This window comes from Solanum verrucosum, unplaced genomic scaffold (genome assembly GCF_900185275.1).
Source record: "Solanum verrucosum unplaced genomic scaffold, falcon-dt-bn FXZP01000038.1, whole genome shotgun sequence".
In the NCBI taxonomy this organism is placed as follows: Eukaryota; Viridiplantae; Streptophyta; class Magnoliopsida; order Solanales; family Solanaceae; genus Solanum; species Solanum verrucosum.
In genome coordinates this window covers 1,310,192-1,330,728 of record NW_026020564.1, presented here as the reverse complement: position 1 = coordinate 1,330,728, position 20,537 = coordinate 1,310,192, and the positions used below count along the sequence as shown (strand labels likewise).

At 31.7% G+C, this 20,537-nt stretch overlaps 3 protein-coding genes across 3 annotated transcripts in view; 2 read left to right on the top strand and 1 right to left on the bottom strand.

Annotated features, from left to right (window-relative positions):
* The window catches only part of LOC125810235 (red chlorophyll catabolite reductase, chloroplastic), a 1,038,333-nt gene that overhangs the window by 713,758 nt on the left and 304,038 nt on the right, over positions 1–20,537 (top strand). The window lies entirely within an intron of this gene.
* Positions 2,009–5,442, top strand: LOC125810248 (patatin-like protein 3). Its single transcript, XM_049489756.1, has 6 exons — positions 2,009–2,224; positions 3,474–3,655; positions 3,935–4,118; positions 4,250–4,411; positions 4,565–4,867; positions 5,138–5,442. Exons 1-6 carry the CDS (start codon positions 2,045–2,047, stop codon positions 5,354–5,356), a joined length of 1,230 nt encoding a protein of 409 aa, XP_049345713.1. The 5' UTR covers positions 2,009–2,044; the 3' UTR covers positions 5,357–5,442.
* LOC125810236 (probable pinoresinol-lariciresinol reductase 3) lies at positions 7,096–8,163 on the bottom strand. Its single transcript, XM_049489744.1, has one exon. The coding sequence runs from the start codon at positions 8,122–8,124 to the stop codon at positions 7,195–7,197; it is 930 nt and encodes a 309-aa protein (XP_049345701.1). The 5' UTR covers positions 8,125–8,163; the 3' UTR covers positions 7,096–7,194.

Genomic DNA, 20,537 nt, shown 5'->3' with positions numbered 1-20,537 from the left:
ACTTCAGCTTCAATGGTGATAATATATGTATAGCTTTATTTCTTTGTTTGACACACAATATTCGTCATATTATTAAAAAATCATGTTGTGTGTGTTAGTGTTCTACCCTAGCGAACTTTTAATTTTAGTATTGTAATGAAGAAGATGAGTAACAGTGAAAATGAGAACAAAGTATATGGAAGAAGAAAAAAATGAAAACTAAAAACAAAAAATGATGTGGAAAAGGAAAAAAAAAACTAAATTTTTTCACCATCTGACATGTTGTCAACGTGTCACTGAGGTGGCGCTGATTTGGGGCGCGTGTATATCACCTCCCAACCACAAAGTTGGTATTGTATGTATAAGGTGGTATTTAATTCACCTGAAAGTTCTTTAAGGGGTACTTAAACATCCGTAAAGTTACAGTGCTAAAGTGAGTTTTACGGACAAATTTAAAGGGGATTTTATGTATTTTCTCAAAAAAAAAAACTACTTAGTCTAAAGTGGATAAAATAGATCATTGTACTTTTATTCTCACCCAATCTAATTAATGATTTAAATTTGTTGACTGATTATTTTTTTCACATTCATACCCCCAAAGAATTTCTACACGAGTACATGACGTAGCTTTGTACTACTTTCAAATTATGATATTTTTTATGATTTATTAATTTGTAATATTTGTTTCATGGAATTTTTATTATTATTTTTTGTTAATTTTTTTGTGTCACCACTCATTTCATATTTTGTGTTATTTTCTTAAAAAATATCTTAGATGGTTATATTTCGGTAGGACTAAAGATATATTTAAAGTACACGTTAGTTATATGCTTGTATGAATATTTTATCGGAAAAACCTGAAAATTCGAGAAAAAAACCATGGTTGAAAAAATCGAGTTTTACTAGTTTGATTGGTTTATAGATTTTAAAATCCAACATAATTTGATATTTGAAAAAATTTGACCCAATCCGATCATGTGCACCCCTACCTTTTCCTTTTTCACATGTATCTGAGTTAGCGTTTGATTATAAATTTTCAAATATTTTTAAGAAACTAAATTTAAGCGATGTTTTGAATTGAAATTTTAACATGTATTTGATCATAATTTTTAGAAACATATTTCATTTTTTAAGAAAATATGAAATATAATTTATACTTAAAGGTTTTAAAAACTATCAAAAATGTCTATAAATTTGGCACAAAATCATCATTTTTATAATGAACTTAATAATACATTATTCAAAAGTAGTCATTGTGAAATATGTCTACACCACAACAAATTACTACTAAAATAATTAGTCCCAACATTTCATGTCGCAGAATACAACATAACAAAATGAAAATAATGGTTAACTCAATTATTTTGTAAGCCGTTAAATCATTTAACTTAAAAGAAAATTCGATCATATGAACAAATATCTTGTAAACATTAAGGTTAGGCAAGTAATTAAGGCACAATCAAAAAAAATATTAGCTAAATAGTTTTAGATAAATTGTTACTTGATAGTTATAGTTATCTCGAAGTAGATATCAATTTCAAGAAATTAGGAGAAATGTTAGAATATGTATCCCCAACCTCACCTTATTAAATTATATAATAAATTATTACACACATCAAATCAAATTCATGTAAATATTTACCGTGGTGAAAGTCAATCATTTTGGACAAAGAAAAAAAGACAATCACGTGATGAAGTAAATCACGGGTATGTAAGTTTTATTTAAAATAAAGACAAACAACAAATCAAAAAGGGCCATGTCAGATGGATGAAGTTCCCGATAAAAATTATATGGCTTCGAACACAACTATAAAATACGAAATTAGTTATGAAATTTGTCCATAATTTTAACTAATTCAACTAAAAAGTTGTTGGCTAATTTATACTTTTTAATATGTCACCAATTTATTATAGCTAAATGAAATTAATATGAATTTTTTACTATTTAACTATAAAATTCTATTGAATCGTTAGTTTTTTATTTTCTAGTAGTATATATGTATATATAACACATAGGCCTAAACTCTTTACTCCACGCTAGTTTTAACAATATTATTACTACACTATGGGGAGATTAAGTTTATTAGGTTCACTTATTTTAACTCACTTAGTGTGTCTTCAAGTTGGAGTTGTTTGTGGTGCTACCAATGGAAAGAAATTGGTGACAGTGTTGAGCATTGATGGAGGTGGAATTAGAGGCATTATTCCTGGAACTCTTCTTGCCTTTCTTGAATCCAAACTTCAGGTATCTACTCTTTTAGGTTGTTGCTCTCCCTATCAATTTATATAATGGTGTTTAATCGAAGACGCGAAGTTTAAGCAAGAAAGATGGATTCACAATCAGAAAATATGAAATTAGCTACTAACTTTATTGATAATCCATAGTTAACGTCACTAATTAACTACAAACTTTATTGATATTCCCGAGAAAACATGATTTTTCTTATAATTCATTGTTAATTCATAGTTAAATGAGGTTAGAATAAGATTTTTGTTGTTTAGCTGTGAAGTTTTGTACGTCGCTAGTTTCTTGTTATCTTGTAGTGATTCTTGAATATGGTTTAAGTAATGAATATTTGTGTGGTTATTAAAAAAAAAGTAGGGATGAAATGAGAAAGTTATAGTCAAATTGATTTTAAATACTATATTTGTTTTAGTTTATATGTCATACTTTCATTTTTAGTTTGTTTATAAAAGTCACTTTATTTGTATTTAGTAAAATTTTAATTTCAACATATTATGTGACATGTTTAAGACCATCATTAAAATCTAAAAGACCTCATGATACATTATACACACAATTATCAATTTAAGACTATAAAGTTTAAAAGTCCTTACTCCTTGTGATCTTAAACTTCATACTCAGACAAACTAACACAAATAAAATAAAGCAAAAGGAAGTACAAAAACACTATCATTTGAAAAGTCAGGATAACGAGTGCTCTGCCCATCAGGCGATAGGAGCAACATGCAAGTGATTGGTAAACTAATAGCCCAGTGAACCTGGTGGGACACTCGAAGAAAAGTGAGCCACACTGAGCAAGTATGAGAAAATGGCCATGCTCCGGTTAATTTCTTAAAAGCAAGAACCATTACCGGAGGTCAACCCAAGGATTAATGGAAGTGGGAGCTCGTCCCCATAGGGGGTTGTAGCTTATGTTTTTCATATAGTTCTCAGATCGAATGATTGTATGAAATTAAGTCGATACTTACATATACTATTATGAATAAGGCATGAAACATCTATACTGCAAACTATTATTGCCACCTTATAGCCTAACAAAAGCGTGGTTCTTTCTTTATCTGCTTCCACCTTTTTTGATCTTTATGTTATTTTAAGCATATAAAAGTTAAAATTTTAATAGATAGACTATATTAGTTGTATAATTTCTCTTACATTATCATTTTGTATATAAGTAAAATTTATAATCTAATATTGATCCTCAACATATAACATATATATATATATATATATATATATTTGATTATGGTAGGAGATTGATGGACCTAATGCAAGAATTGCAGATTACTTTGATGTGGTTGCGGGAACAAGCACAGGTGGACTAATAACCACTATGCTCACAGCTCCAAATAGGGATAATCGTCCTTTATATGCAGCAAAAGATATTTCTAGCTTCTACATGGAGCACTGCCCTCACATCTTTCCTCAAAGCCGGTAAATTATTTTAATCGCGAGTCGTATTTATGTAACGAGTTCAACTGAACAAATTACTTTCATCTTGAGTCACTTATATTATATACATATGCAAGAGAATTTTAAAAATATATAACTATAAAGTATATCATATTCATTTTTGTTAATGTTAACTTTAAACTCTAAATTCATCTATGCTTTTAATGATGAATATACTCATGAGAAACAAGTTCTTTTTATTGTAATTATATACTCTCTTCGTTCTTATTTATTTTTCACCCTTTTACCGTATACATGCAGGCGTAAAAACTTTGTGAATAATATTGCACATTTGTTTGGAGGACCAAAGTATGATGGAGAGTACTTGAGACTATTGGCTGATTCAATATTAGGGAACCTTACTATAAAGCAGATGTTAACTCATACAGTAATTCCAGCTTTTGATATCAAGCGCCTTCAACCCATTATCTTCACTACTGTTGATGTATACTCATCCCTATCTATACATTTTCTCGATATTTATAAACTAGATTACTCAAAGATATTGAACTGTAATTATTCTTATATTTTTACGCCGCAAACATAATGGTTATTGTTATTGAAAATTGATTATAGGGCAGAACAAATGGTTTAAAGGATGCCCTACTGTCAGACATCTGCTTGAGTACCTCTGCAGCCCCAACTTATTTCCCAGTACACTATTTTGAGACTAGGGATTCTGCAGGGAGAATCCACACATTTGATCTTATTGATGGAGGTGTAGCTGCAAATAATCCTGTGAGTAACTTGTCATCTTATTCGTTGTTATAATCATTTGGTACGAGGAATAAGGGATAAGTAATCGTAGCTAAATGGGATTAGCATGAGATATTCACTGTTTAGCATATACAGAATGGTCATTGAATGACTAAAGTACAATTTTATTGGCAGACTCTAATGGCAATCACACACATTTCAAAAGAAATAATGATGGGAAGCTTAAAGTATGAAGAGATGGAAACAATGGACAGCAAGAAAATGTTGGTTTTATCATTAGGGACAGGTATTGGGAAGCACCAAGGGAAGTATAATGCAGCATCAGCTTCAAAGTGGGGCTTACTTGGTTGGGTATACAACAATGGTGACAGTCCAATAATAGATGTTTATAGTGATGCAAGTGCTGATATGGTGGACATACATGTTTCAACCATGTTTCAAACCCATCATAATGAAAAAAATTACCTCAGAATTCAGGTAACAAGGCTAGACTTTACTAAGATTATACAACGACGATAACATAGTCCATATGTGTTTTTTTTCTAACAACTTAAGTTTTTCAATGAGATGACCATACACTTCAATATGATATTAGAGTTGGTACAAAATCTCATCACCACCCATTATCAAAAAGAATTTTAATATGTTTGGTCCATGAAGAAAGAATCAAGCCCGTACTTGAGGAGGACATGTTGAAAATATAATTATTAAGAAAATAAAGGTGTATACTCTTTCAAATGTTGACAGGATGATAATTTGATTGGGGATGCTGCATCAATGGATATAGCAACCACAGAAAACATGGAGACACTTGTGCAAATTGGTAACAATCTATTGAAGAAGCCAGTGTCTAGAGTCAACTTAGAGACAGGCCAATATGAACCAGTTCATGGGGAGGGCACCAATGAAGAAGCTCTTATCCGTTTTGCTTACTTGCTTTCACATGAAAAGAAACTAAGAAGTTAGACTACATTGATTTGGGTACCAAAAATTGGTGAGATTTGTTCTATTAAGTTCCTAAATTGAAGGCTATTTAATTTATTGTAAAGTGAGAATGAATCTCATTATCAATGAATCCATTTCCAAGACAGAGTTGCAAAGGCCGGACTTAGACGCAAAAGCCTCAGAAGGATAGTTCTTGGTCCTTTCTTGTAGGATTTGCACTGCCCCCTTGTTAGTTGCTATGTTTTTCTGCTATTTCTTCTCCCTTGCACTTGGATTTGCTGCACACCCTCCTCAGACCCCACTTGTTGGAATTCACAGGTATGTTGTTGAAGGTATTGTGTAAGGCAACAATAGTGATGTTCCAATCGATATAGTATTCCATTCTATTGTAGGAAAACATTTTTTGTTCTTTATACTTGAAAGAGGTCTATGGTTTTCAAACTTCCCAGCAAATACTTAGAATAATCTACAGACATAGCCTATGGATGTTGTTGACTGGTTTGAACTCTCCCCATTGTCTTAGAATTCTTCTGATGTTCCAATCACCTAGTTTATTACCCATAGGAGCCCCAAACTAGTTCCAAATATACTTAGCAGTTTCCCCTTCACAGAACACATGGGAAATAGTGTCTCTAGAGCAACAAGAGCATCTAGATGCCATTTGATTTCAAAGCTTAGCAATCACCTCCTCTAGAGGAATTTTATGTCTATCGGAAACAGCCTCTCTACCTCACCTCTGAGGTAGAAGTAAGGTTTACGAACACTCTACCCTCCTTAGACCCCACAGTGTCGGACTACACTGGGTATGTTGCTGTAACAGCCTCTACATCAGGAATTAGAATTTGAAAGGAATTGGATTTTGCCATACCTTGCTCAACAATAGATATTTTATCATTTTGAAGCCAGGCAGAAACATTAGAACAGATACAATCTTAGGTTTAAGAGTGGTTTTAGGAGGGTTAATACTTAATAGTAGTGAGAGTATAAGTGGGAATTCACTGTAGAATGCTTTTGATCAGAACAACCCCCCCCCCCCCCCCCCATGCCCCTCGCAATAAGATAACATCCTTCCTTGCCTACTTTAGTAACCATGTTGTCAAAGTATGAGATTTTCTTCCTTCCCATGCAAAGAATGTACGGAAGGGGAAGCTTTTCTCTATGTAACATGTACAATCTCTCATCCTGTTAATCCTGTAGGCACTAGCTTTGGGATCACTGAGAAAGAAGCTTTTGTTGGTGTTGATTTTTCATCTGAACATTTCACGATAGCAAACTAAATCTCCTGTGTGATCATTCCCACCGACAAGATCATGCATGCAAGTGTTTAACCCCTTCAGTGTCATTGATAAAGATACACAGTGATAGACACAACAAGAAAATGAGATATGTAACAGTAGTATCCGGTGTTCTTCATTCATTTTGAAGAACTTATTCGATCCGAGAAAGAACACCGTCATATCAATCCCAACCACACTTGTGTTTTTACGAAAAATTGTCTATAATAGCCCTCAATGCTCCGTAGTCGAAGCCCAACATTGCATAATTTCACTACTGTAAGAGCGCTGCAACTTTAAACATTTTGCATCCGCAATATAAGTGTTTTGAGAAGAGGATTAAGACAATTAATGTTTATGTCCAATAAGACAAGATAAATTAAATGCATAATCAAATAAAGTATGTCTATTGGAATTTGATATTTTTTTCTATAGAAATGGAGTGCCCTCTACGTGACAAAGCCTGGAAAATTGCACGTAAAGTAATTGAACCAAACAAGAATATAGTGCATATCTAGGTTTAGAATGCATCAATAAAAGGAAGAAAAACACTTGTTTATTCAGAAGAGTAATATGCAACAAATATTACAACAAGGTGTCTAGAAATTCGCTTACTGTGGTGTATGTTATTTGTGGATATAGCTGTGTCCCCTCCAAACCACCAGAAGACTCAACGCTGAAGTATGTCTGATCTCCTTTAACAAATGCAGAGTATATGAAAACCAACTCCATATTCTCGGGATATGGGGTATCTCGGATTTTCTTCAAGAGTTCATCTTCAGTGATGTAAATCTTTTTTAGCATCTTCCCAATTTTTCCTTCCCAAATCCCTACCAGCTCATTCATTGAATACACATTTCCCCTTGGCCTCATATATACCACTTTGTTCAGAGTACGTGCATCGTCCACTGTATTTATGACAAAGGCAGCAACATCATTTTCATTCATAAAGACAGCTTTAGCAGTTCCATCACCGAATATGCTGACTTCATCTCTCGGAGGGGCTTTCCGACCTGGTTGAACAAGTGACGGTAGGAGAACACTTGTAAATAAGTTACAACAGACATAGGTGTAAGGAATGCCTTCAGCTTCAATGATACGCCTAATCTCGGATTTTCTCGAGTAGAAGTTGTGGTCCAAATTAGAAACTTGACTTCTGTCAGGATCTGCCCCGAACTCTGAAGGGAGGAACCTTTTAATGCAACCAGCACGCTTTATAGCAGAAATCAGAATCTTTTGTTCGTGGACTTGCTTAGATGAAACAGCACAAATCACGATATCAACTTGCTTGAGTGCTTCAAGCAGGATATCTTCATCTTGCAATGAACCCTTGATTAGTGTGAGGCCCTCTTCGGAAAGGGTATGAATCTTTTGGGATTTATGTGTGTCAGAGAATGCTGAATCTCTAACAAGGCCGAACGTGGGATGAGAGGAATTGAGACTGGCCTTCGCTAGTTCAAAACCTAAACGACCTGTTACTCCGATTAACAGTATTTTACTCTTATTTGATTCCATTCGCCTCCGTTAGCCGTCTCCGGTGAGCTGAGGTTTGAAGACTCCGAAAGCAGAGAAAGTTGGGACAATGAATTAAGGGTTATAGAAAAGTTTCAAAATTAAGGATTGGTCACTCAAGTTTTAATTATTGAGTAGGGGTGATAATTTTTAAATTAAAAATTAAGGGGTTAAATTTTTCAACCCTAAATTTTTTATTTTACACTTTAGTCTATCTTATATAAAATTCTAAATAATAAGAAATTGAGGGGAAAAAAAGAGGGTACCAATGGCTCACTTTTTTGCCCTTTTTCTCTCTTGCTTATTCTTTCATTGTTGGAGACCATTGTTGCTCTTCTTCTTTGATTTTTCATTGTTGGGGACCATTGTTGCTCTTCTTCTTTGATTCTTCTTCTCCATCATCATTCTTTCTTCTTGTTCATCACCATCTTCTTCTGATTGTTCATCATTTTTTTTCTTCAGTTGATATTCACATAGTATTGTTGCTTTTAGACCAATTTTTATTCATATATCATTGGGCTAATTCATAGGTGATTTTGGTAAGTAAACTAATGATTTTTACTCTAATATTTCATTTTGGTAATTTGAGTGTTTCTTAAAAAATTTACAGTCGCGTACCCAACAGGTAAGTCATCTGTTGCAATAGATAGATTACATGTTGGATACATATTATAGTACCATGTCAAGCTGGGACTGAACCAAAAGCTTGTCCCAACAGATAAGTCATTTATTGCAATCGATGAGTCATCTGTTGCAACAGATAGATTACCTGTTAGATACATATTATAGTATCAGGCCAAGCTGGAAAAAAATCAGAAGCTTATCACAACAGATAAGTCATTTATTGCAACATATGAGTCATCTGCTGCACCAGACGACTCATATATTGCAACAGATGGCTTACCCGTTGGATACATGTTACAGTACAGAGCCAAACTAGGACAAAATCAGAAATTTATCCAAACAGGTAAGTCATATATCACAACAGATCAATTACCTATTGCAACAGATGACTCATTTGTTACAACAATAGACTATGTGAATCATATGCTGCAACTGATGATCTACTTGTTGCAATAGATGATTGACTTGTTGGGACAATAATTGTGCATATGATTTTTAATTGTATATAGCCACTCAACTTTACTATACAATCATTAAAACATATTTTTAATAAATTCCTTTAGGTACCATTAATGGAAGAATCAATAACAATAGTTATTGATTGTTATGGTGAGTGGATTGAACAGAACAATTGATTTATTTGGCATTAGAAGGATGGTGACATGTTAGAGTCAATATTGATGACCGTCCAAAGGGATATTTTGTATAATGATTTTGTGAACTTAATCATTAGCTATTGTGGACTAAATTGGACACAAGAGAACAACATGCCCAATTCGAAATGCTCTATAATTATTGTAATAGTGAAATAATTATTTTGTATTTAGTTATGAATCTTATAATTTTAACTCAATTTGGTTAATTGTATATTTATTATATAAAATATATTAGTTATGCTCTTCTATTGCAACAAACTTTGTATATTTTGTATTAGATGCATTATCTATTGCATTATTTGTTGCAATAGATAATTCATCTGTTAAAAATACTCAAATAAATATAATCATCTGTTGCAACAATTATAGGAATCTGTTACAACAAATATCTAATATGTATTACAAGTTGTAATAGATGACCCATCCATTGGGAATAATCAAGCATATATGCTCACCTATTGCAATGGATGCTTCATCTGTTGCAACATATGAGCATGTATGTTTGATCATTTTCAGTCGACTCTATATATATTTGATATGAAATGTTTTATTTGTCCATAATTAGTGATAAATAAAGCTATTCAATTATAAGTTTAATTATAATCTCAATGCATTATAGAGTAATTACATGATCAACTAACTGTGTTCATCTTAAATAAAGTGATCAATTGATTATTTTGATATGAAACGCTTCATTAACCCATAATTAGTGATAAATAAACTTATTTAATTATAATTACTTTTCAATTAATAAGTTCAATTACATTTTCTATGCATTATAGAGCAATTACATGATCAGATAACTGTATTCATCTTAAATAAAGTGATCAATTGATTATTTTGATATGAAATGTTTCTTTAACCCATAATTAGTATTAAATAAAGTTCAATTATAAGTTTAATTACAATAGATAAGTCATCTGTTGAAAATAATCAAATAAATATGATCATTTGTTGTAACAAATATAGAAATCTGTTACAATAAATGTCAAATATGTGTTATCTGTTGCAATAAATGACTCATTCGTTGAAAATAATCAAACATATATGTTCATTTGTTGAAATGGATGATTTATCTGTTGCAACAGATTATAACCTGCTACAACATCTGTTTCAATAGTATAATTTAACATTTTACAAATCTAAAAATAAAATAGAATTCATGATCAAATAACTGAACATCTATATAATACTTCCTCTGTCTCAATTTATATGACTCACTTTCCTTTTTAGTCAGCCCCAAAAAGAACGACACATTTCTATATTTAGTAACAATTTAACTATAAAATGTCTATTTTACCCTTAATAAAATAATTTACAACCACACAAATTTCTATCATTCATTTTGGACCATAAGTTTTAAAAGTCTTCCTTTCTTTCTTAAATTCCGTGCCGAGTCAAACTACATCACATAAAATAAGACGGATGGAGTATAAAATATTGTCATCGGCAATTACAAAATATGATTAACTAAATATGATAAGTGTTCATGAATTACAATTCATATAAAATTCTTCAACTTACAAAATAGAATTCATGATAAAATAACTGGATATCTATTAAATATAAAATATTGTTATCAACAATTACAAAATATCAGGTTCTTCACCTTACAAAATATGACTTCAGCAACCCATACCCTCTACAATTTCTGCTGCTCTTCTATGGCTCCTGAAGATGACTCAACAATGCAAAGAAGAGGAGTAATTGCAATTTGTTGTCTCTTTTTCATATTTGATAATATCTTGGAAATTGATTTTCTTCTCCTCTTAATCTTCAATGGTGTGAATGGATCCAAATTTTTTCTTGATGAAATAACACATCTCTTAGATATCAATTTCTTAACAGCACTAGTAAGAGCATCAAGAGGCTTCTTCATCAGTAAATATTAACTGAGCCTCTTTGTTCTTGCATTCTTCACATTTACATGCAGAACATGAGCTAGAAGGAGCAAAAGATGTGGTATGTCCACTGAAAGGGATGAATCCACCATATATATCACCAATATCATCAACATGCTCACCACCACTTTTAGCACTAACATCACCAATATCAACACCAACATTAACATCAACATCTATTGCAACATCATCAGCATCACCAGAAACAATAGGTGCTTCCATTTTGATCGTTGTTGCTCCAGCCAATTCTTTTTTTTATCAGATCCACTGTAGGGTCTGATTATGTGTCAATAATTTTTAAAGTTAAAAAGAATGACATTTTCAACTCTTACTCTGTGGGGACAAGCCATTGATGTACAATCTATAAACAAAAGTAGTTTATGTTAAAACTAATCTATAAATTATAATTTATAAAATATTTATTGTAATATTTACTTATATATTTAATTTCTAACAGATGGGCCATCTATTGGAACAAAGCAAAACAACAACAAATGATCAAGTTTTCTTATAACAGATGACTGATCTGTTGCAGTAGATAGGTCATCCGTGGGAAGTAAGCAAAACAACAGCAAGCTATTGAGATTTCGTCCAATAGATGATCCACCTATTTCAACAGATCGATAATCTGTTGGATGAAAGCAAAACAACAAAGATTGAGATTTCGTCAAATATATGACTTGTCTATTACAACAAATAAGTCATCTGTTGGACCTAAGTAAAACAATAACAAATGATTAAGTTTTTGTCCAACAAATGACCCATCCATTGCAACAGATCAGTAATCTGTTGGACAAAAGCAAAACAGTAACAAATTCTTTATGTTTTCTTCCAACAGATGACCTATCTATTGCAGTAGATAACTATAGATGAGTCATAAAATAAAATTGATGCAAAGAGGACTCTTCGCAAGATCAAATTTTTTCTCACATTTGAAATTGCTAACGAATACATAAAGAGAAGACAACTCAAGTTCTTCTTCTTTATAACTAAAAAGGAAAAGAGATCAAACTTCTTTTTCACATTTAAAACTACTAACGAATACATAAAGAGAAGACAACTCAAGTTCTTCTTTTGCTTTATAACTAAAAAGGAAAAAAAAGCTTGATCCTGATTATAATGTTATGCACACCTTGTAGACATTGCTGCTCAAATCCAATTGGACAGAATCTCTAACTTACACTATTGAAAAACTCATCGCCCCATGACAAACTCTTTTAATCTTCTTCCAATTGCAACATAACTATGTGTAAGTTAGAACAACAAATTGTATATTAGCCAATAGTTCGGTTTGATTAAAAACATTTAATCATTTCCGCTTAGCCTAAGTGTAGAAAACAATCTTAAAAAGACTTTGTCCTGTACTTGTTGCTTTGTTCCAAAAATATTATAGCCAGAGGAATCTTATTCCATAGATATAAGAGTTTATAAGTAAAGAAGAATAAAACCCTTCTCTTTGCATGAATTGTCGAAAGTAAAAATCATGTGAACTCTAGAAAATTGACTTTAGCACTGTTCTTGGAGGCAATAAATTATTTATGATGTCTTGATTATGTTTTCTTTTCTTCATTCTTTCCAACAAAATCAAGAGTACCAACAACACCAATTGATTCAATACAACAACACAAACAACAATAAGAAGTCAATATATCAACAATTGTTCGAGAAATACAAATGATAAATATGTCTACGAAAAACTCAAAAATCACAATAACTATTACTATTACACAACAATGTTGGAGAACAACAACAACAAATTAAGATTTTTTTTTTCGGATTTGTCTTCTTTTTCAAGTATCAACTTCTAAAATTGCTAACGTATACATAAAGAGAAGACAACTCAAGTTCATCTTTTTCTTTATAACTAAAAAGCCCTAATTTTTTTCAAAAATAAAAGTTTTTACCTGCGAAGAGGGAAAATTGATGCTTAGAATCAAAGCAATTGCCGGAAGTTGAAAAGTTGAGACCCGAAAGTTGAAAAGTTGCCGGAAGTCGATTGGAAGCGATGGCGGAGCGGATTTGAGGAAGAGACGTTTGAGTCGGAAGAGAGGAAGAACAATGAAGAAGAGAAGTTAAAGAAAGTGGAGAGAAATTTGAATTGTTTTGTATTTTAAAATTTGGACTATTTTGTATTTTTAAAAAGATTAGAAGTTTTGAAAATGTTAATTCAATCCCAATTAACTTAATCTAATAATTACATGTTTTGACTCTTTTTTTGGTCAAAATAGTCACCAAAATATAAATAGAGACTTAAGAGACATTTTCTATTCAATTTTCTCGAGAAAGTTGGAATGTGATTACTGTACACAGAGACAACAGTTAGTATTCTAATGATACTTCCAACAGGCATAATTACTGAATATTCACAGGCTACTCATTATACGATTTCCAAAAGAGAATCAAAATCAAGATTAACAGAACTAGTAATATAGGCCAGTACTCGTGTCTTGATTATCTTAATATCGAGTTAATCTGACATAATAGGTGAACAGTGACCAAGATTACAGGTAAAACTAGAGGTGGTAAAATTAGCCATGAAAACATAACCATCCAATCCATACATGTTTGAAACTTGATCCGTCCATTTATTAGCTCAACTTGTTTTGATCCGTCCCAATCCTGCTCAACCCGCACATTTGACACTTTTAGGTTGAACTTTAGATCTTTTAATGCCGTAGATACAAATGTTTGTAGAGAATAAAATGTAATGACCCTCCAGGTCATTTTTGTGTTTATGCCTTCGGTAGCGTTTCTATAGTGATCCCAAGTCATTTATGACTTGTTGAGACTAATAGTTTGATAACCTGTTCGTTCATTTAGTTTTTATGTGAATTTCTGTGTTTTGAAGCTTTTAAAACACAGCATTAACTGGGCTCACTAAGTAATAGAATAGTAGTACAACATAGCATTAACTGGGAATTCAGGTTAAACAGAAATCGATTTAGGAATATTTGATTTTTGACATTACAGAATTCAAGAAATGGGGAGCAGAATACCTTTAACCCTGCTGTGATTTAGGAAATTATACACGTCTTTTTTTTCCCTTGAATCTTCTCATCTGGGTCGGAATCGGAATGTGTTCATCTAGGTTTCCTTGGAGAAGACAACTAAGAGGAGGGGAAAACTAAAATCAAAATGACCAAAATGGTCCTTCAGGCCTTGTTTGGAAGGCCACCCTGTAATTAGATTTGGTTTAATGGGTGTAAATATATTGTCTGTCTTATTTGGTTGGCCATGTAATTTTCTGATCAGCAGATGATCGAGTGTAATTGGCAGGGTTAGGGCTGGGCACAAAAAAAAAATAAATCGAACCAAACTAATTCGATTCTTCTATTTCAATTTTTGATTTGGTGTCAGTGTTATTTTTTCAAAAGTTCGATTCTTTGGTCAGTGTAAGTGTCTCAAAACTTCGGTGCACTGAAGAACCGAACTTTTATTAAAAAATTCAAAAAATTAAAAAATAATATATATATATATATATATATAAGAGCATTCTCTTAACTAAAAATAAAGAGTCAACTAACAATTAAACCATTCATAAACAAATCAAAGCAGTAAGAAATGTACAATTCAATAATTAACTTCAAATATCAATTCTCAAAAGGAACCAAAACATATTTTTACCCAACTTTGTAAAAGCATAAGTAGTAACTTTCTTGCCAACTTTGTAATCTTGGGATACATTAGCCTCTCACAAAGGCTAGATATTCCAAATTTGGCTTGTGACCTTTTCACAATTCAAAATGTGTCAATTTAGACTTTTATGAAGCACACGATTCAACACATAACAAGCAGTCAAATTAGCTTTACCCCATAAATTTAAAGGTGCATGTGACTCAATAAGCATGACAATAGTCAATTCAACCAAAGTTCTATTTTTCATTTCACCTACTCCAGTAAATGACGGAGAATAAGGAAGAGGAGCTTCATGAATTATTTCCAATGATCTAACAAAAGAATTAAACTCATTTGATTCATATTCACGACCTCTATCACTTCTAATTCTTTTTATTTTTCTTCCAAACTGATTTTCAACTTCATGGAGATAAGTTTTAAAATTTTCAAAAGTATCACTTTTATTTTTCATCAAGTAAACATACGTAAATTTAGAAAAATCATCAATGAAAGTGATAAAATATATATTACCTCCACAAGTTAAAATTCGTCCAAGTTCATAAATATCAGTATGAACTAATTCTAACAAATCAGTTTTGAGAAAATAGTCAAAAGCCCCCTGAACCTATTAGTCAATTCTCAACTACACACTTATTCTATACGGGAGTCCTATTACCTCCCTAAACTTTTTAAATATGGAATAATCACCTCCCTAAAATGTCATAACCAGTTTTATGTCAAAGGTGTGCAGCACACGCGATAAATCACTGTACATTCATTTTTTTTATTCTTTTTCTTTTTTTTTTTCTTGTAAAATATAAACCTAATCAAAACATTAATTTAATAATCCCCCTTAAGATTATGTAAAGTTTCCATTTTTATCAAAGGTAGAAATTAAAATTTACAAAAAAATGCTTTCAAATAGAGATTGTTTTTCCAAAATACTAATGATTTCTTTAGAGAATAATAAGAGAAAATGAGGAGAAAAAATCTCTACACCAAATTAAAGAAGAAGAACAACTCCATAGCTAGTCTACATAAACTTTCAATTTGAAATCGAACCCAAAAACAAAAATCCACAAATAAGAATTCACAAATGTGGAAGTGAAAAACAATTTTGGTAAGAATGGAATTAGAAAGTGAAATTCAAATTCATCATTGTTGGTTCATTTTGGTTTGACTTCTTTTTATTATTATTTTTTTTTGCTGAAATTATGAGGGGTTTAAGAAAAAACTTGAACTCCATTTTTGAGCTTCATATATGAAAGTTTCTTATGAGTTAGGTGATTATTGTTGCTAAAACGGTTGATGTATGATTAACTAAGTATAAATCAGTAGCTACAAACTGATTTGGAGCTCCTAGAGACGGAATTTAAAAGACCACCATTAAAGGACTTTGAGAAAAACTTGAAGAAATCATGAAATGGGTATAACAATTTTTTGATATAAGAAAACGGAAAGAATTTTAAAAAATGAATTAATTATATAATCTCCAATGAGAGACAACCACATCGACTATTTAATTCAATTTTAGTCATTTTATGTCTTTTTGTTGAACTCTTACGCGCCTACAAGAGGTGTATTCACCTTCTTGGACAGGTCGGCGTTAAGGGTCACAAAATATCGAAAATAAAAAGTTCAGGGGGGTAATAGGACCCCCGTGAAATATAAGTGTGTAATTGAAAATTGGTCAATAGGTTAGGGAGGCATTTGGCTATTTTCTCAATCAGTTTTCTTTCAACTTGAAAATGAGGCATTTTAGTGATTTTGGCTTTACTACAAGTCTTACACTTTTCAAAATTATTTTTAATCATTGGGATTAATCTTAAACTACTCATGATTCCAACATAACGATAATTAATATGATACAAGTGAGCATGCCAAAAATTGGTAGAAGAAAGCGTATAAACAGAAGTAGAAACTTTATTCATTTTAACATTCAGTTTAAACATCTCATCACAAGCATACTCCTTTCCCACAAAAATACATTTCTTCACAATTACATATTGATCAGATTCAATAATCTATTTAAAGCCTGTTTTATTAAAAAAAAAAACTAAACATCAATTTTTTTCTCGTGGAAGGAGTATAAAGTACATCTTTCAAAGTTAACACCCTTCCAAAGGTAAAACACAATTCGACATCTGTCATTCCAAGCACTTGAGTAGTGTGTGAATCACCAAGCATGATGGTTTTGGGCTCCTCAAAATCAGTATATTTTTCAAATCAATCTTTGTCATAACAGACATGACAGTTTGCACCACAATCAGCCCACCATCCATCAACACTTTCAACCATGTTTATGTCGGTAATCACCGCCACAAAAGGTTCTTCGGTAACGTTTGCCTAAGGGTTAGGACCACGTTTTTGGAATCTGCAAAATTGAGCAATATGCCCACTCTTGCCACAAACAAAGTACGGCCCCTTATCTTGAACTTGTTGATTTTGTGCTTGGTTTGTAACACCCCGCTATTTGAAAGAGCTAGAATTAGAAAGAACCATTTTCGGAAAGAATGAAAAATCTGAAATTCGGCAAAGTTATGTTAAGTATGAGTTTTGGGTCAACTTCAAATGACCATAACTCTCAGTACATGATGAGTTAGGTGGCAAATAAGATATCAAATGAAAGGTCTTGGAATTATCTTTACAACACCACCGAGTTTGCTCGTACATTCAATATACTGATGCCATTGGCCTGCATCTTTTATGATGCATATACAGGAAACCAGGATCAGCATCTAACGCTTTGTTGATCCAGTTGAGCATTTCAGAGTCATTTGGTGAGCCTCCTTGCTTTCCAGAGGATCCCTTTTCATTGCTTTGTTTATTTAAGTTGTTATGATGATCGGGGGTCTTGTCCCGACATCCCTCATAAGTATTAGAGGCTTCATAAACAGTTAGACATTAGTAGTTCATTAGTCTTATTCATTTAAGTTGTTTTGATTATAAGACTTGAGTTGCCTTTATGGCCAGTTGAATGTTTTTCCTTAATACATTCTAAGTTTGATTCTTAAAAGTTCTCTTGAGTTGTCTTAAATGTTGAGTAAAGTCTTTCGCTGAGTAGTAAGTCAAGCAAAGGGTTCGCTTGGAGCCATCAATGGTTCTTGAGTGCCAGTCCCTCCCAGGGTGTAGGCTCGGGGTGTGACATGATTATTTTCACCATTATTTTCTTGGGAGGTCTACCATTATTTTTCTTGATTTTTTTCTTCTTAGGCTTCAAAGATGTATTTTTCTGAGATTCAAGAGCAACATTATTTGAAGTAATTAAATTTACCTTCATTGTGATGTTGTTATCTTCTGATTGTAAAAGTGCATCTTGGCTCCTTGCCTCTTCTTCCATGCGGATTTTCATTATCAATGTTTCAAGAGAGGTTTCCTTTTGTTTGTGGCGCATAATTTTTTGAAATTCCTTCTAAGAAGGTGAAAGTTTATCTATTATGCCACAAACAATAAGGTTATCTCCAAATTTGACTTCCTTAGACCTGAGCTCTCCACCAATCATTATAAAGTCTTGAGTTTGGTCTACTATTGATTTCTTGTCCACCATTTGAAAATGAAAAAATCTACTATCCGCATGTTTTTTCGCTCCAGCCTCTTCGGTATCATACTTACTCTACAATGCTTTCCAAATTTTCTTTGCACTAGAGTAAGTTCTATCATATATAATAATCATAAAAATTATTAGATAGACAATTAAGAATATAATACTAACACTTATAGGAATCACCATCGTACTTTTCCACTTTCTCTAGATGAGAAATTGTTTCATCATCATTCATAAAGGTGATGTCAACTTTATTAGGATTCTTCTTAGTTAACACATAAGAAACATTGAGAAGACTTAGTAGAAAAATTATTCATCCTTCCATCTCTTGAAATGGTTACCATTAAATTGAAATGGCTTGTTAAGATCTTCCATCTCGATATCCGCGGATTTTTCAATTGTAGCCATTATGAATCCTTAAAGTTATTAGTGAAAAATTACAAGATAACAAACCCACTGCAGCAAATGTTTTCAACGGTTCAGAAATAGTCCTCTTGACTTGTCTCCTCCAAGATACAACATTCTAATCACAAAGTGTAACTCAACAAACTCTAGACAAGAGTTGATTCCAAAGCTCCACAAAAAGAACACCTCCCTTCAACTAGTAAGAACTCTCTTTTTTTATTAACTTTATGCACTCTCTATTTTCTTCTGTGTTCAAACGAAATGAAGACCACCACTATTTATAGTTGAGAAAGTCTTCCTAACAATGAATAGGAAGATAATGGGATAGTAAATAGTAAAAATAAATGATCTAGAGATTACATAGATTAAAAGATATAATAGAGGAGTAAAAGAATGAAATAAAGGTGAGAATACACCAACGTGCAAATGTTACACTATGACCATTGCCAACGTTCACTGGAACGTTTATACCAAATGTTTAATTGCAAATTTGCAATAAAGCCTAACAGTAATATGCATTACTAAACCACTGACACCAATGCCCAAGGTAGCACCAAGGAGGAGAAATTAAACAACCTTATGAGATAAAATATGATGAGCTATTATAATATAATAATAATATTAAAAATGCTCTACACTAACAGTAATTGTTACTTTTTGACAACATTTGCATTATCATCACTGGATGTGGGTTAACATATAAGAATACTTCTTCATTAATTAAAGATCTCAAGTTTAAGTGAAGAGTATTATATCAAAATTTTGTTTAGATAAAATATATTAACTTAAACAACAAAATTTTTGCTTGCCTAATAAATTAATGTGAAAGATATGAATATATATATATATGTTATGCAATAAACATTTTATTCTTGAAAAGATGATGTGTTGCAAAGAACAAACTTTAATTATTATCACAAAAAACTTATTCCCTTTTACCAAATTTCATTCGCATGTCATCTAAATATCATCAATTCTACACATTAATTTACTTTTCTTTGAAGGACAAATTTCATTTTTTTTTCAATAGGTTTTACTTTCATAATAGATGTCCATATTCCAAAATGTAATCAAATAATAAGTTGAAAAAATAATTTGAAAAGAATAAATAGTTCATATTCTATTTAGAACTTGTTTAAATGAGCTTATAGCCTATGATTTATAAGTCAAAAGTCATAAGCGGATTTCTAAATTATGAATTTTGATTTATTTTTATCACTTTAACTTAAAAATAAGCTTTTATCTATACACTATAAAACTACTTAAAAATAAGCTTTTATCTAAGCACTATAAAACTACTTAAAAACTATTTTAACTTAAAAACACCTAAAATAAATCAATCAAACCGCCAGAATAAATACTCATAGAACCACCAATTATTTCATCCTTTATAACTGTTTTTGGAAAATCTAAATAGAACTAAGTTATAAGAATAAATTCTTTTTTCAAATAAGATAGAGTAAGCTATATCTTGAAACTACTACTAGATCATGAACTAGATCAATATTTGACATGATATATACCAACCAAGAAATTCTAGTATTTGCCATGTTTTTTAATTGTATCAAAGAATGAGGAGGTAGGTCAAAGCTACTGTAAAGTACATTGAATGTAGAATATATGGTTTCATATTGTATAGTGTCTCTAACTAATAATAAAATAATAATAATA